The 18,558-nt window shown below is 34.9% G+C and overlaps 1 protein-coding gene across 6 annotated transcripts in view; it reads right to left on the minus strand.

Moving 5' to 3' along the window:
* Positions 1-18,558, minus strand: part of ZNF644 (zinc finger protein 644) — an 88,621-nt gene that overhangs the window by 43,131 nt on the left and 26,932 nt on the right. For 4 of the 6 annotated variants that reach the window (XR_001602026.2, XM_087820579.1, XM_087820581.1 and 1 more), the window contains one exon: positions 13,807-14,032. The exons of the other annotated variants lie outside the window; for them this stretch is intronic. Coding sequence is in view for 3 of the 4 variants with exons in the window: in XM_087820579.1 (XP_087676705.1) it covers positions 13,807-13,869 (63 nt within the window). In the remaining variant the exon portion in view is untranslated. The remainder of the gene's footprint in view (positions 1-13,806; positions 14,033-18,558) is intronic. 6 annotated transcript variants of the gene reach the window in all.

The raw sequence follows: 18,558 nt of genomic DNA on the forward strand, positions 1-18,558 counted from the left end.
TAATAGGTAGTAAAACTGCAGAGATACTACTAAAGTAGAGCTCTTCAAAGAAAGCCAATGGTAGAAATCAGAAATATTTCTTTAACCAATAGATTTATTGCACCTGCTTACTTGTGACAGGTTTGACTGTGTGAGAAAAGCCACTTGAAAAACAACTGTTTTATAGTCATTTTGGCATTAAGAATTTAATAGAGTATAATTTCCTTCCAGGCATTTTGTTCTTTCTTCCATTTCCTAATAATTCACTTAAAACTAGTTAGGCATAGTATAAGAGATTGGAAGAACTGGACAAGTAAACATTTACAATGGAGGTTTTATTACTGTTATATATAAAATTAAACTAAAATTTACACGTGTAAAATTTCTTACATCTTTTCAAAGCCTTACCATAAAACAACAGGCAAATTATTCTCATCTAAGTCACCTTTGTTGTTTAGAACATTAGAAAATTATCACTCTCTAACAGATGCTATATTCATGGTATACCAACTAATTACATATGCTATATTTTAAAAGGCAAATCATTTAAAGATTTTAAAACTGATGATTTTTATGAAAATAATCTTATACAGAATAAAATATAGTAATTAACATGGATTGTAATCATGGTGCTTTTGGTCTAGACTTAAATCTTCCTGCTCATTAAAACTATAAAACCAGGAATAACACAAAAGATAATCAAAGGAGAAATCTGAAACAAGTCAAGAGGAAGATGAACTTTTTAGTTACCTTGGGACTGAAGCACAGTGGAAGGATACCTTATGACTCTGTACTCAACAGAAGGTTAACCAGGCCCATTGTTTTCCAATAAGGCACCAGAAAGTAGCCCAAGTAGGCTCATTCCTTCCCTAGACCGATCTGTAGTCCCAACCAGACATGCTTAGCAGAAGCAGCAAGAGGTATCAATTGGAGGCTCTGCTGACAATAAAAGCACTATCCTTTATTGCCAGGTGAGAGATTGCCTTCCCCCACCCAGAAGTAATTAGTGTGTAGATGGGGAACATCAGGAAGGAGATCCCACCACAACAAGCACCAAATCCAGAAAATCTTCTTTGTATCACCAGAGACTACCTTCCCTCACTTAAAGGGAACAGGTGGCTTGGTATGGGGAAGCATCTTCCAATCCCTACAGCAGCACCAGCAGGGGACCAAGGAAAGCCTCAGGGGCATGAAATACATAAAGTAAATAAAAACAATATTCATATAATTAAACTGACACTGAAACCACAGCCCACAAAAGTAGGCCAAAATGTGCACACTATATTTGAATAAGTATATACTTGTTAAAACAAAAACAAATTTTTAGCATCCAGAATCTCCCAAAATAGCCAAAAATACAGAATGAAATAGAAAAATCACCTGTCATACCAGGAATCAGGAAAATCACAACTTTAATAAGACAATCACTTGACACCAAGAAAGAGAAATATCAAATATTAGACTATATTTGACAACTGTTTTAAATAATCATTATAAAAATGATTCAATAAGCATTACAACTTTTCTTAAATTTAAGAAAATTTAAAATTTATGTATGTATAAAATTTCTAGCAAATACAAAGAAACTAAAAAAAGAAGCAAATGTAAGTTATATAAATAAAAGATATAGCAACAAATTTTCAAAAAGTTGTTGGATGAACTCAATAGTAGAGAACAAAGATGACAGAGGTCAAAATTAGTGTGAGGACAAAACAATAGAATTCACTCAATCTACACAACAAAGAGAGGCTAAAAAAGAATAGAGCCTTTGGGAGCTGTGAGAAAATAACAAAAGTTCCAACACTCATATCACTGGAGTCTAAGGAGAGGAGAAAGAAAAGTCAGGCTGACAGAACATTTGAAGTTATGACTGAAAACCCCCCAAATTTGGTGAAAGACACAAAACTACAAATGTAAGAAGCTGAATGAACTCTATACAGGGAAAACCTAACCAAATCCACACCAAGACACATTATAATTAAAATTTTTGAAAGCTAAAAACAAAGAAAAAGTCTTAATATTAACCAGAGGAAATGGCATATCACCTATAGAGAAAAACCAATGTGAATAATAGCATGTTTCCCATCTGAAATCAGAAAGAAGTAACACGGTGCTGAAGGAAAAGACCGGTCAACTGCGAATTCTACATCCAGTGAAACAAATCTGCAGGAATAAAGAGGAAAAACATTCTCAAACAAAGAAAAACTAAGCTAAAAAAATTTGACATTAGCAGACCAACCATAAAGTTGGCAAAAGGAAGCTCTTCAATTACAAAAGGATAAAAGAAAAGATCTTTGAACATAAGAAGAAACAATAAAAAGAATACAAGTATGAATAAAAAGAATAGCAAGAATGCTTTTCATATAAGCTTTAAAAATTATCTTTGATTACTGAGGCAATTTTATCAACTGATAATCAAGACAACGATGTTTAAAAGTGAGGAAGGTAAAGAGAACGCAAGGAGGGTGAGGTTTCTAGACTTCATTCCTAGTGGTAAAATGTTGAGACCAGTAGACTTAGTAAGTCACGTATGTATATATTTTTTTCTTTTTTTTTTTCCATCACCATTTATACCCCCATACCCTCTTCCACATCCACCCACCCTACTCTCCCATGCAATCACCACACTGTTGTCCATGAGTTTTCCCTTTTTTTGCTTAATCCCTCCATTTCCCCAACAACCCTCAACCAGAGCTGTCTGCCTGCTATCTATGAGCCTGTCTCTATTTTGCTTTGCAGTTCAGTTTGTTTATTAAATTCCACATATGAGTGAAATCATATGGTACTTGTCTTTCTCTGGCTGGCTTATTTCAATTAGCATAATGTTCACTGGGTCCATCCATGCTGTTGCAAAGGGTAAAATGCCCTTCCTTTTTACGGCCAAGTAGTATTCCATTGTGTAAATGTATCATAGCTGTTTTACCCACTCATCTACTGGTGGACACTTGGGCTGCTTCCAAATCTTGGTTATTGTAAATAACACTGCATTGAACACAGGGGTGCATATATTCTTTCGAATTCGTGTTTTGGGTTTCTTCAGATAAATTCCCGAAAGTGGAACTGCTGGGTCATAAGGCAGTTCCATTATTATTTTTTGAGGTAACTCCATACTGCTTTCCACAGTGGTTACACCAATCTGCATTCCCGCGAATAGCACAAAAGGATTCCCTCTTCTCCACATCCTCAATACTTGTTGACTTAATGATGATAGCCATTCTGACAGGTGTGAGGTGATATTTCATTATGGTTTTAATTTGCATTTCTCTGATGATTAGTGATGTTGAGCATCTTTTCATGTCTATTGGCCATTTGTATGTCCTCTCTGGAGAAGTGTCTATTCAAGTCCTTTGCCCATTTAATTGGATTGTTTGCTTTCTTGGTGTTGAGTTTTATGAGTTCTTTATAAATTTTGTATATTAAACCCTTATCAAATGTATCAGCAATATGTTCTCCCATTAAGTGGGTTTTTCATCTTGTTGACGGTTTCCTTTGCTGTGCAAAACCTTTTTAGTTTAATGTCGTCCTATTTGTTTATTTTTTCTATTATTTCTCTTGCCCAAGGAGATACAGCAGAAAAAATATTTTTGCACATATCTGTCCAATTGTTCCAACACCATTTACTGAATAAACTATCTTTAGCCCATTGCATGTTCTTGCCTCCTTTGTCAAATATTAATTGACTATAAAGGCATGGGTTTATTTCTGGGCTCTCTCTTCTTTTCCACTGATCTATATATACCAGTACCATGCTGTTTTCATTACTATGGCCTTGTATTATAGTTTGATATCAGGCAGCATGATTCCTCCAACTTTGTTCTTCTTTCTCAATATTGCTGTTGCTATTCAGGGTCTTTTGTGATTCCATATAAATTTTGGAACATTTGTTCTAGTTCTGTGAAATACACCATTGGTATCTTAATAGGAATTGCACTGAATCTGTACACTGTTTTGGGTAGTATGGAAATTTTAACGATGTTAATTACTCCTATCCATGAACATGGTATATGCTTCCACTTATTGGTATTTTCTTCAACTTCTTTCTTCAGTGTCTTATAAGTTTCCAAGTACAGGTCTCTTACAACCATAGTTAAATTTATTCCTAGGTATTTAATTTTTAAAAGCAATTATGGAAACATATGTATATTTTCACAGCCAGAGAAACCACTAACTATTAGAGATGCCTGGTTGGGTGGCTCAGTTGGTTGAAGAGTTTTCTCATAAACCAAAATGTTGTGGGTTAAATTCCTGGTCAGGGTATGTATAGGAAGGAGGCAACTGATTAATGTTTCTCTCTCCCTGTCTCTCCCTCTCCCTCCCTTTCTCTCTCTCTCTCAAATTAATTTAAAAAACAAACAAACATATACTCAGGTGATATGTTAAAAATTAGAGATATACACTAAAAAAACACACCTACCCACAAATAATAATGTAATCCTTAAAGTGACCTACAAGAAGGCAAAAAAAGAAATACAGAAGAATGACAACCAGAGGAAACATATCAAAAATTATTTTCAATGTATTTGGTCTAAATATATCAATCAAAAAAAGAAAACAGCGGAGTGGAGAAAAAACACAACTCAACTAAATGCAGCTTACAAGGCACTTCAAATTCAATGATGGGATAAAAATAAAAGTATGAAAAAAGTACATACTATTAATTTTAAAAAGAGTCCAAGAGTGGCCGGTTATATTAATTTCTGGTAAAGTAGACTTCAGAAAAAAGAAAATTAATAGCAACTAAGAGGGACATTAAATAATGATAGGAGAATCAACCCACCAGAAAGACATAATGATCCTAAATGTGTACATACCAAACAAGAGAACTACAAAATATACTATCAAATACTGATATAGCTGAAAAACAGGTGATTCCACAACTATAGTTGGAGACTTTTAACACACTTCTCTCAGCAACTGATACAACTACTAGACAGAACATAAGCAAGAATATTAAAAAATCTGAACCCAATCTACCAATAAAATCTAATTGACATTTACGGAACACTCCCCCCGGCAACAGAGGAAAACACTTTTCAAGTGCCCATGAAATAAATACTTATGAAGATGGACAATATCCACAGCAGTAAAACAAACCTGAACAAACTGAAAAGAATGGTAATCTTTCAGTTTGATAAAGAGTATGTTCTCTGACCATAATGAAATAAATTATAAATCAACAGGAAAAAAAAAAACATGAAAATTTCTATCAACTGAAAATTGACACACTTCTAAATAATCCATGCCTTGTAAAATCTCAAAAAAAGCCCACAAGAGGCCTTAATAAAAATGAAAATATAACTTATTAAAATATGAGGAATACAGCTAAAACAATGCTGACAGGGAAATTTATAGCATGAAATGTTACATTTGAGAAGAGAAACACTGCATAACAATAGAAAAAGAATGGCAAAATACACCAAAAGCAAGGAGAAAGGAGTAAATAAATACGAGTAGAATAAATAAAATTGAAAACAGAATAACAGTGAAAAAAAATCACTTAAAAAGCTTGGAAAAAGTAAAATAAGCTTCTAGCAAGACTGACAAAAATAAAAACTACCAATTTAATAATGAAACAGACAACTAGACATAAATTAACAATTTGGATAAAGTGGCCCAATATCTTGAAAAACACAACTGAGCACAACTCCCTTAATATGAAATTAATCTTTTATGGCCCAGAACACTAAATTTTAGAATTGTAAAACTCCCAAAAAAGGAAATATCTAGGCCAAGATGATTTCACTGGAAAATTCCAAAGAATGCCCTTCATAATGTGTCGGCCTCATATAATCAGTTGAAAACTTGAATAGAACAAAAGACTGACCTCCCCTGAACAAGAAGGAATCTGCAGCAAATGGCCTTCAAACATGAACTCCAACATCTTTTCTATGTCTTCAGCCTGACAGCCTTTGGACTTGAAATCCAGCATCAGCTCTTCTCTGGGTCTCCAGCCTGCCAGCTCACACTGTCTTTGGACTTGACAGCCTCCGTTTTACATGAGTCAATTCGTTAAAATAAATATCATTCCATACATACACAATCTACTGGTTCTGTGTCTCTGGAAAACTGACAAATATAGTAGGGAAACTAAAAGAATCTGTCCCTCCAAAGAAAACTGGAATAAAGAGCAAAAAATCTCAGAAGCAACTTTGTCCAAACTCTAGAGAACAGTAAAAAGGTTTACAGCACCAAGAAAATGCTAAATCAAGAAAAAAGCCACTTAAAAATGATACAAAAGCCTTGTGGCATTTTAACTTGAGCTCTAACCCCCTGTACAGTACAACAAAAGTAAAAAAGACATCGGCCAACATTCTTGTTAATGAGGACCTGGTTCCAGAGAGAGCAGTGCTGACCTTGTTTTGACCTGTCTGGGGGTTCAATGAAGGACTGACAAAATGCACATACATGCCTGTCTCAGGACAAAAAAGCAGTGAAGCAGAGGATGTTAGAAAGATTGGGAGGAAAAGCTGGGAAAAGGGGTACTTTGGTGAATGAAGGCTTTGAAAAGCTTGTGTATAGAATAGAAAGTCTAGAAATTCCTGCCCATGACCTAGGGCCTGCTCAGAAAAGACTAGAAAAAATATCCTTAGCTTCCACCTCTGACTAATTTTTAGACTCAACGCAAGCAGAAAGAAAAGGCTAAGGCAGAGTTGTAAGTAACCTGGCTAAGAAGTGAAGGAGGGCCCAACCAAAAAGTCAATTTGCAATGCATGGAATGGTATTTTTTTCCCTTAAACTTTTTTCTTTTCTTTCCTCTCCTCTCTTATCCTTCTTTCCTCCCTTCCTCACTCCCTTCCTTTAGTCTTCTCCCCAGGCATTTAAAAAAATTTCCGTCGAACTGCTAGGTGACCACAACGAAAAGAACAAAGACTTCAAAGACAGATGACAAAAATATAGTTTTAAAAAATTTAGAAATGTCACAACTACAAATCAAAGCAAGTAACAAGAAACCCTAAGGAGAGGGTTCTCCAGAGATGCCACATTATAATATTCAAAAGATCCAGTTTTTCAAGAAAAAAAGTTACAAGGCATGCAAAGAAGGAAGGAGGTATGTCCTATTCATGGGAGGGGAGGGGAATCAATGGAAATTGTCCCTGAAGAAGCACAGACATGGAAATTATTACATAAAGCCTTTAAATTGAGTGTTACTATATACTTAGAAATAATAGAAATCACAGTGAAAGAACTAAAGGAAACCAGGTGAATAATGTCTCAATATAAGAAATATCAATAATTAAAATGAAAAACTCACTAGTGGGTTTTAAAAGTATATTTGAGCAAGCAGAAGAAACAGTGAACATGAAAGTAGGTCAATTGAAATTATGCAGTCTGAAGAGTAAAAAACCCACAAAAATTAAGAAAAATAAACACGACCTAAGAGACCTATAGACACCATCAAGTGTACCAGTATATTTATAATGAGTCGAAAGAGCAAGAGGCAGAAAAAATATTTCAAAATATAATTGCCATAAACATCCAAAATTTGATTTAAAAAAAGACATAAATCTAAACATTAAAGAAACTCAACAAACTCCAAGGAGGATAAATGCAGAAATAAAGATTAAGTCACATTAATATAAAACTGTTGAAACCCAAAGACAAAGAATAAATAATAACAGCAGAAGTACAGAAGCAACCTACCGAATACAACAGAGACCCTTAATAATATTAAAAGCTAATTTCTCACCAGAAACCATGGAGGTCTCACCAGAAACCATGAAGGCATTCACATAGTTATAAAACTGCTAAAAGAAAAAAGGTGGCGCCCGGCTGGGCGTGGCTCAGCGGTTGAGCATCAGCCTAGGATCCAGGCGATCAGGGTTTGATTCCTGGTCAGGGCACATGCCCGGGCTGTGGGCTCGATCAATGACTCTCTCATCATTGATGTTTCTATCTCTCTCTCTCCCTCTCCTTTCCTCTCTCTGAAATCAATAAAGATATATTTAAAAGAAAAAAAAAAGTTGGCAACCAAGAATTCTATACCCAGAAAAAGTATCCTTCAAAAATGAAGGTGGAATTAAGACAGTCCCAAATAAACAAAAGCTGAGAAAGTTAACCACTATTAGAACTGCACCACAAGAAATGTTAAAGGAATTCCTTCAGGCTGCAATAAAAATACTAGATAGTAACTCAAAGACATAAAAGGAAATAAAAACAATGCAGGCAAGTAAAGGAAACAAACATCATAGTTAAGTATAAAAAACAGTATTATTGTATAAGAATGTAACGTGCACCGGTAACAAAACAAAGGAGGCATGAAACTGTATAAGGACATTCTACACTATTGAAACATAGTTGGTGTTCAATCAAACTAGCTTATTATATATAAGCTTAAGATACTAATTGTAATCACCGAGGTAAACACAAGAAAATAACTGGAAAATTAGCACAAAAGGAAATGAGAAGGAAATCAAAGTGATGAACAAAAATATCTATTAAGCACAAAAGAAAACAGTTATGGATAGAACCATTTTACCAGTAAGAAAATAGAGGCCTTGAACACTATAGACCAATTGGATCTAACAGGCATATACAGAATAACCTACCCAACAATGGCAGAATATATATTCTTCACAGGTGCATATAAAAATTTTCCAGTATAGACTACATGTTAGGCCACAAAACAAGCTGTAACAATTTCAAGAAGACTGAAATGACAGAAATAACTTTTCTGATCACAATGGGGAAAAACTAGAAATCAACAGCATAAAGAAAATTGAAAAATACACAAATATGTGGAAATTAAACAAAGGGGCAAAAAAGAAAAAAGGGGAAATTAGAAAATACCTGAGACATATGAAAATGAAAACACAACATACCAAAATTTGTGAGATACAATAAAAGCAGTGATGGAAGTAGATAGCTAATAATACTTACTTTTAAAAAATGAGAAAATTCTTAAATCAACAACCTAAGTTTATACCTCTAGAAATTAGAAAAGAACACCAAACCCAAAGTTAGGAGAAGGAAGGATATAGTAAGGATTAGAGCAGAGATAAACAAATTAGTGAACAAAAAATTAGAAAGAAAAAAAAAAAACAGTGAGAAGGTCAACAAAATTAGCAAGTCTTTAGCTAGATTAAGAAAATAACGAAAAAACTCAAATGACTAAATCAGAAATGAAAGGAGACATTGCAAACAATGCCATAGAAATGGAGGATTATGAGAATGCTATAAACAACTGCACACCAAAGAAACTGAATAACCAAGGAGAAAAAGATAAATTCCTAGCAACATACAACCAATAAAGTTTGACTCATGAAGCAATAAAAAAGTATGAACAAACATAACTAGTAAAGAGATTGAAGCAGTAATCAAAACCCTCCCAAAAAAGAAAACCTTCCCAGGACTGACAGCTTCACTGGAGAATTCTCTTGAAACCCTCAAAAAATTAAGGAGGAGGAAACATATCCCACCTCATTCATTGAGACCTGCACTACTGATACTAAAGCCAGAAAAAAAACATAAGAAAACTAGAGACCAATACCTCTGATGAATACTGATGTAAAAATCCTCAACAAAATACTAGCAAACTGACTTCAACAGCATGTTAAGTGGATTACTATACCATGATCTAGTGGGATTTATTCCCAAAATGTAAGGATAGTTTAGCACATTAAAATCAACCAATGTAATACACCACATTAACAAATGGACAAAAATAACATGATCATCAACTGAGGCAGGAAACACATTTGACAAAATCCAATAACATTTCAGGATTTTTTTTAAAAACACCTCAATAAATCAAGAATAAAAGGAAATGGCCTCAACATAATAAAACCCATTTATGAAAAGCACACAGCTAAACTCATACTCAACAGTGAAAGACTGAAAGCTTTTCCTCTAAATCAGGAACAAAACAAGGCAATCTGCTCTTACTACTTCAATTCAACATAGTACTGGAAGTCCCAGCAACAGGAATTAGGCAAGAAAACAAAATAAAAGCATTCAAATTAAAAAGGAAAAAATAAAATTATCTCTATTCAGACAACATGACCTTATACAGAAAACTCAAAATACCAAAAAAAAAACCAAACTGTTATAAGAAAACAATTTCATTTATAATAGCATCAAAAAGAGTAACATGCTTAGGAATGAAGTTAACCAAGGAGATGAAAGATTTGTGCACTAGAAACTACAATATATTACTGAAAGAATTTTTTTTTTTAAATGTAGATTTTATTTTTTTAAATATTACAAATGTCCCTTTTTCTCCCCAATGACCCATTCCACTCCGTCGCATCTCCCTCCCCAGTCCCTCTCCCCACCATTGTCCATGTTCTTGTGTTGTGCATATATGCATATAAATTCAAATAAACAGAAAGATATCCAGATTAGCAATTGCCAGGAGCTGGGAGGAGGAAGGAATGAGGAGTGCCTGATTAATGGGTACAGGGGTCTCCGCCTTTGGAATGATGAGATATTTTGGAACTAGTTAGAGATGATGGTTGCACAATATCGCAAATCTTAAAGGCCACCGAATTTTATACCTTAAAATTGATAGTTTATTTTAGGTGAATTTTATCTCAAAGAAAAAAATCAATTACATTTTTATATACTCACAATGAACATATAAAATCTGAAATTAAAATCACAATGCTATTTATAATCAACCCAAAGAAAACAAAATCTCAGGTATAAACTTAGTGAAACATGTAAAACATGTGTATGGTGAAATTATAAATGCTGATGAAAGAAATCAAAGATGTAAATAAATGGAGAGGTATATATATAGATTAGAAGACTCATTCTTCCCAAATCAATCCTATCAAATTCTAGGAAAGGTTTTGGTAGACACAGGCAAGCTTATTTTAAACTTTTTCTAAGTATGAAGTATATCAATATTAAGTTTTTTTAAAATTACCACTGAGAGTCAGGAGAGGACCAATAAAGTATCTAGCTTTGCTCCAAAATAGCCTGAAGGTGAAGAAGAAATGAAAACCTTAATAATGCAAGACTATATATTTGATAGCTTTTTTCCTGTATGACTTCTCTTCATAGCTAAATTATTTTACAGCTCTAATGAGAGGCAATACTATCAGTCTTTAAGACTACAGATTCTGAAGCTAGACTACCTGATCCAAATCCTAACTCAGAACTGGTAGGTCAACTAAACTCATTGTATCTCAGTTTCCTTATCTGAAAACTGAGGATTGAGAAGATACTTATATAAAGGACTTACAACAAAGCTTGGAATATAGTATGCACTATTATAAATGTTAAATAAAATAAATCTGGGTTTATCATGGTTTTGGTTTTAAATCAATCGGGCAAAAAATATCTGCTTGTCAAGTGTAGAAAAAGTAAACACTAAACTTTTGTTTAAAAGTATCTAAGGTTACAACAGTTTTAGTTTTCAGTCGAAATAACGTAAGAGCCTGTCAACTACAGAGGGTGCTGTAGGAGTTAACATTTAATGTTACTATCTTCTCACTCTTTTAAGTCATTCAACCAACAGGTGGTTCAGTTTATAATCACTGTAGAAGATGTAGAGAGAAAATGACTTCCTAGGGACTATGTCACCTCAAGACAGGCAAGATTTGAGCTGAACTTTCTTGGATGGTTAAATTTCAATTGTATAGATAAACTGAGGATGAGACTGGTGAGAAAGATATGAGTAAAGGTGAAAGTGTCAGAATTTTTAAAAAAAGGAATGATAATCAATTAGGCTGCAGCAAATGTTTCTTGAAAAAATAGTAGGAGATGAAACTGTTAAAACTGTTTGGAACATAAATCTGGAAGCTCTTGATTATAAGATGTAAGAATTAAAATTTATCTGTTAAAGAGTTGTTAATGTTTTTTGAGCAAGTGAATAATAATATAATTGGGCACCTCCTAAAAAGTTGAATTAAATATCCTTACACAAATAAAATGAAGTGAGCAAAGACATATCATTCACAGATGAATGCAATGGAGTAAACAAAATAGCACTGAGAATGGAAAAGATAAATATACACTATGTTGACAAAATGAAAGACCTAGTAACTGACTGAATCTTTATGACAGAAAATAAGCAGTGTAACTATACAGAGGGATTTTGATCTTGATAACAAAATAATGGAGTACTAGCAAGAATAGGTTTTGAGAGTAGAGGCGACTAATCAATCCAGTTTAGACATGGTGATGTCAGAACACACAAAATATCCAAAGTGATTATGTTTTTATTAGATGTTTTAATAATTCCATTAAAAATGTTTCTTATTAGGAAGTGAAATATGTCTGTTTGTTGGGAAGGAAATATAGAGAAGGTAGGCAGTACAAATACGAATGATTATAGGGTAACTTAAAGGGAGGAAATATTGATAGACTAAAAGTATAATCCTTTAAGTTGAAAGGACTAACTTGTCTGCCACTGCTATCATTTCACTAAACAAAAATTTTGATTAAATATTAAACATTATATGTAAATACTGAATGATTATTCAACAAATGCTTGAATACCTGTGAACTGCTCTAGATGATGACTGTATACAACAGCGAACAAGGTAGGCAATGTCCTACTGTAACATATACCTTTTATCCTAATGACTTGCTGAATCGGAATCGTGATTAACCTAGGCTTCAGGACTACTTTGCCCTGGTCAGTGTGGTTAAGTGGTTAGAGCACTGTCCATGCACCAAACCCATGCACGGGTTCCAAGCTCAATCCCTCGCACTAGTCAGGAAGCATACGAGAGGCAGCCAACCAATGTCTCTCTCTTACATCAATGTTTCTCTCTCTCCTCCCCCCCATTCCATGCTCTCTAAAAAAAAAAAAATCAATGAAAGAAATATCCTTGGGTGAGGATTAACAAAACAAAAGACTTCAGGACTATTTTAACCTAAACTTTGTTACTCAGGCTGGAAAATGTCTGCATTATCAAACAGTATCAGAATTCATATTTAGCTACTAAGTATCAGACAGTATTAATGAAAATCCAAGACAACACATTTAATAAGCCCTTAGCTATTCAAGCATCTTTGGTAAGACTGTTGCCATCAGCAGTATGATTAATTAAAATTAATGGTATTAAATCTTATTTCATTAAGAATAAGCAGAGGACAGAATCTCTAATAAAAACACACCAGCTATAAATATAGATGGAGCAAGTCATTTTCAACAATCTTTAGGTCAACTGAATATTTAACATATAAAAGATATTTTGTAATATCTTACACAGATATCTGAACAAAAAATAAATCTGCAAGATATTATGAAGATTTAATGTTGATGACTCTCATAACTCTTAAGTTACAGGTCTCTTGTGTCTAACTGCTATCTGAAATTTCTTCTTAGCTGTCTTGAGCTATGTCAAACTCAGTACATCCTATCTGTGAATATAGAACTAGTTCCCAGGACAGGAACATGGATAGCATCCTTAACTCCTTTTTTACTCTCCTGTCCCCAATTCCATTATAACTAATCTCCAAAGCTGACCTATCCTGTTGTCTAAATCTCTCTCATATCCATTCATATATTTTTATCCTTAACTACCACCACTCTAAAGTCGTCAGGCCAGCATCCTGCCCGTACAAACTGGTCACACTCAATTCAATTTAGTTTCTCCACCAATGCATTCTACATTTTAATTAGGGACATTTTCTAAAACACAGACCTGATTACATCACTTCCTCACACTTAAACTCTTTCAGTGGTGTCTCATTACTCAGCTAACCCAAACTCCTTAAAGTGGTTTATAAAACCCTCAATAAAATAGATCAAGTCTTACTCTCTGTCTTATCTTTTAACACTAGCCACTACCTGCATGCTCACTCCATGCAGAACTAACTCTATATTCAAAACATACATTTCTTTTAGTTTCACCGATCTTCCCTTTCTCTTACCTCTGGCCCTTTCCACGTACTACAGTGGTACCTCGGTTTTCGAACATCTCCATTGACGAACATTTCGGTTTACAAACGCCATCAACTCGAAGTAAATGCTTCGGTTTTCGAACACGCCTCAGAAGTAGAACATGCCGCACTGCTTCAGCTGGGTGCAAGATCCTGAGGCCTAGCTGTTGGCTGTTGATCCCTTGGTTTTCCAACGTTTCAGAACTCCAATGGTCTTCTGGAATGGATTACATTAGAAACCAAAGGTACCACTGTATTTCTTCTGCTAACAACAGTTCTTCCCCAACTTTTTATCTAGGTAAATCATCAACAGTTCCTTCAAGTTTTAGTTTAAATGATACGGTGCTCTGGGAGGCCCTGCCGTATTTCCATTCAGTCATTCAATACATCTTTATTAAATGCTTACTATGAGTAAAGCACTGTCCTAAGTGCTGATATATTAATAAATAAAAAAGACAGTGTGGCCATCTAGGAACACAGATTATCGCAATACTAATCGCATTTTATTGTAATTACGTATTTAGCCATCTTTTCTCCTCAAACTAGTATCAATTATGAGCTAAAACCAATTTAAGTTAAATAAGTAATTCATAAAATACTAAATAAATCAATAAAACATTAAACAAGTGTCCAGCTGGCGTGGCTCAATGGTTGAGCATTGACCTCTGAACCAAGAGGTCACAATTCAGGTCCTTTGCCCATTTTTTATTTGGATTGTCTGTCTTCCTTTCATTGACTTGTATGAGTTTTTCGTACACTTTGGAAATTAGCCCCTTATCAGATGCATCCTTGACAAATACGTTCTCCCATACCATGGGATTCCTTTGTATGTTGAGGCTGACTTCTTTTGCTGTGCAGAAGCTACATGTATTGCTGGATCTAGTTTTCAGTATTGTTGAAGACTTTAGCATCTATGTTCATCAGGAATATTGGCCTGTAATTTTCTTTCTTTGTAGTGTGTCTATCTAGTTTTGGGATTAGGGTGATGCTGGCCTCATAAAAAGAGCTTGAGAGTTTTCCCTCCTCTTGAATTTTCTGGAATAGTTTGAGAACAGGTGTTAATTCTTCTTTGAATGTTTGGTAAAACTCGCCGGTAAATCCATCTAGTCCAGAACTTTTGTTTGCTGGGAGTTTTTTGATTACAGTTTCAATTTCATTAGTTGTTATTGGCTTATTGAGGTTTTCTGATTCTTCCTGATTTAGCTTTGGAAGATTGTATGTTTCTAAGAATTTGTCCATTATACCCAGGTTGTCCAGTTTGTTGGATACAGTTGCTCATAGTATTTTCTTACGATCCTTTGTATTTCTGTTGGGTCAGCTGTTATATCACCTCTTTCATTTCTGATTTTATTTTTGTCCTCTCTGTTTCTTGGTGAGTCTGGCTAAAGGTTCATCAATCTTATCTTTTCAAAGAACCAGCTCTTGGTTTCACTGATCTTTTGTATTGTCTTTTTAGTCTCTACATCATTAATTTCTGCTCTGATCTTTATCATTTCCTTCCTTCCATTTCCTCAGGGCTTTTCTTGCTGTTCTCTTTCTAATTCTTCCAGTTGTTGTGTTAGATGGTTTAGTAGAGCTTTTTCTTGTTTCTTTAGGTAGGCCTGCACTGCTTTGAACTTTCCTCTCAGGACTGCTTTCACTGTGTCCCATAGATTTGGGGTTGTTGTCTGTTTAATTTTTTTCCAGGAAGTTTTTGATTTCTTCCTTGATCTCACTGGTAACCTATTCACTGTTTAATAACATGCTATTTAGCCTCCATGTGTTTGAGTATTTCTGAGTGTTTTTTTTTATACTGGTCGATTTCTAGTTTCATGCCATTGTGATCTGAGAAGATGCTTGATATGATTTCATTCTTCTTGAATTCGCAGACTTGTTTTGTGCCCTAACATGTGGTCTGTTTTTGAGAATGTTCCATGTGCACTTGTGAAGAATGTATATTCTGCTGCTTTGGGATTAAATGTTCTGTAAATGTCTATTAAATCCATTAGATCTGGTGTGTCATTTAAGGTTTGTGTTTCCCTGTTTTTTGTCTTCTTGATCTGTCCAATGATGACAGTGGAGTGTTAAAGTCCCCCACTATGATTGTGTGCTGTCGATCTCCCCCATAAAGTCACCCAAGGAATTTTTTATATATTTAGGTGCCCTATATTGGGTACATATATGTTTATAAGGGTTATTTCCTCCTGTTGGATGGATCCCTTTAGTATTATGTAGTGACCTTCTTTGTCTCGTTATGGTCTTTATTTTGAAGTCTATTTTGTCAAAAATAAGTATTGCTACTCCAAATATTTTCATTTCCATTTACATGGAATATTTTTTCCATCTCTTCAGTTTCAGCCTGTGTGAATCTTTTGCTCTCAGGTGGGTCTCTTGTAGGCAACATATGCATGGGTCCTGTTTTCTGAATCCATTCAGCTACCCTATGTCTTTTGATTGGAGCATTTAATCCATTTACTATTGATATATACTTATTTAATGCCATTTTTCCCCTTTAAGCCGATGTACCTCTCAATATTTCTTCTTCTTCTTAAAGCAGTCCTTTTAGCACTTCTTGCAATTCTCGTTTGGTGGTACTGAACTCCTTTAGCCTTCTTATATCTGGGAAGCTCTTTATTTCACCTTCAATTTTAAATGACAGCCTTGCTGGATAAAGCAGTCTTGGTTGCAGGTTCTTGCTTTTCATTACTTGGAGAACTTCATGCCACTCCCTTCTGGCCTAAAGTGTTTCTGTTAAGAAATCTGCTGTCAACCTTATGGGGGTTCCCTTGTAGTTCACCGCTGGTCTCTCTCTTGCAGCCCTTAATACTCTCTCTTTGTCCTTAACATTTGCCATTTTAATTATGATGTGTCGTGGAGTGGGTCTCTGTGGGTTCTCCTTGTTTGGAACCCTCTGTGCTTCCTGAACTTGTGTGGCTTTCTCCTTTACCAGCTTAGGGAAGTTTTCATATTTACTCCACGAGGTTCTCTATCCCTTGCTCACTTTCCTCCCCCGCTGCTACCCCTATGATGCAAATGTTGTTTTGCTTCATGCTGTCCTAAAGTTCCCTTAAATTGTCCTCATGCTTAAGTGTTTTTTCTTTTTGCTGCTCTGATTGAGTGGTTTCTTCCTACCTTATCTTCTAATTCACTTATTCTATCCTCTGTTTCATTGAGCCTGTTTTCCCAATCAGGGCACATGCTTGGGTTGCAAGCTTGACCCTCGGTAGAAGGCAGTCAATCAATGTCTCTTTCTCTCATCATTGATGTTTCTCTCTCTCCCTCTCCCTTCCTCTCTGAAATCAATATAAAAACAAAAACAAACAAACAAACATTAAACAAGTATTTACTGAACACTGATCATGTGAAAGGTAGAGCCACAGTCCTAAGCCCCGACAGGAAAACCTAAAAGGTTTCAAATATCTGTTTTAATGGTCATCTCAAAAGAACAGTAAATAAGAGGTTACAGGATTTAGGTTCTAATTATCTACCTGACCTCAAGCCAGTCTTTTATTATTTATGAACCTCATACCCTTAAGTGTAATATTGTAGTATGTAAATTAATAATAAGCATGGAACCTTTCACAGTATAGTTGATTTCTTGGTGGTTTCAAAATCAGACTTGTTCTAAAAGTTTGAAAAACCAGAACAAAGGAATAGTTCAAACAATGAATTCCTAAGCTGTAGTAAAGTGTAAACTTTAGTACACTTAAGAAAATGTAATTTTGACAACATGGACATTCAGGTAAGTGAAAGTGTCTTAACAAAATAATTTTTGGACACTAAAATTTAGTTCACACCCCCTTCTGTCTACATTTTCCCCAGGTCATCCTACAATCAAATTCTATTCTTTCCTTCAGTGGCCAACTCAAAAGTCACCTTCCTGATCTCTTTCTTCAAAATTCTCTCCGTAGTCCTACTATATTTCCCCTTTACATCCCTGACAGTATTCTTTTCATGACTGATAACATAATTCGTTATATAGCACTGAAAATTCTAGTTATCAATGCATACTTGACATATAGCACAGTGCCTAGAACATTAGGTTTGAATAAAGGCTTACTTAATGCCTTGTTTTATTTCGCACCTTTACTTACAGTTTAGACCTACTATAGAAGGTTCAACAATAGTAAGAGCAAAATGTTTTGGTCTGGCAGGGCAGTTTTATGGTTTCCTGTTCACATATTGGAAAGACATTTGCCACTTAGCCTTTAATTGTTAAAACCACTTCGGATTTGGGTAGAAATTTTTATAATAAATACAGGCTTGAATGAAACTTTCTTTGGAAAAATAGATTGCCCACTCAGCTTAAAAACATATTAATGCAGCCTACTTAACCCTTTCAACAAATAAAACAACATAGTAAAACCAAGGATGAGTTTTAAGAGATGAAGACTAAGAGAAATACAAACATATCCAGGAGCAAAGGCATCACACTGGGAAATACTGTGCAAAAATAAGTAAGTAAACCCAAAAGAAGGCAATACCTTAATTCTTAAAAATAACTCAGAGAGCCCAGCCGGGCGTGGCTCAGCAGTTGAGCGTCAACCTAGAATCCAGGCGATCGGGGTTCAATTCCCGGTCAGGGCACATACCCGTGTTGGGGGCTGCAGCCGATCAATGACTCTCTCATCATTGATGTTTCTGTCTCTGTCTCTCCCTCTCCCTTCCTCTCTCTGAAATCAATAAAGATATATTTTGAAAAAATAAATAAAATAACTCAGAGAGCCCTAGCTTGTTTGGCTGAGTGGTTTGAGCATCGGCCCG

This window comes from Miniopterus natalensis, chromosome 9, assembly GCF_054644295.1.
Source record: "Miniopterus natalensis isolate mMinNat1 chromosome 9, mMinNat1.hap1, whole genome shotgun sequence".
Taxonomy (NCBI): domain Eukaryota; kingdom Metazoa; phylum Chordata; class Mammalia; order Chiroptera; family Miniopteridae; genus Miniopterus; species Miniopterus natalensis.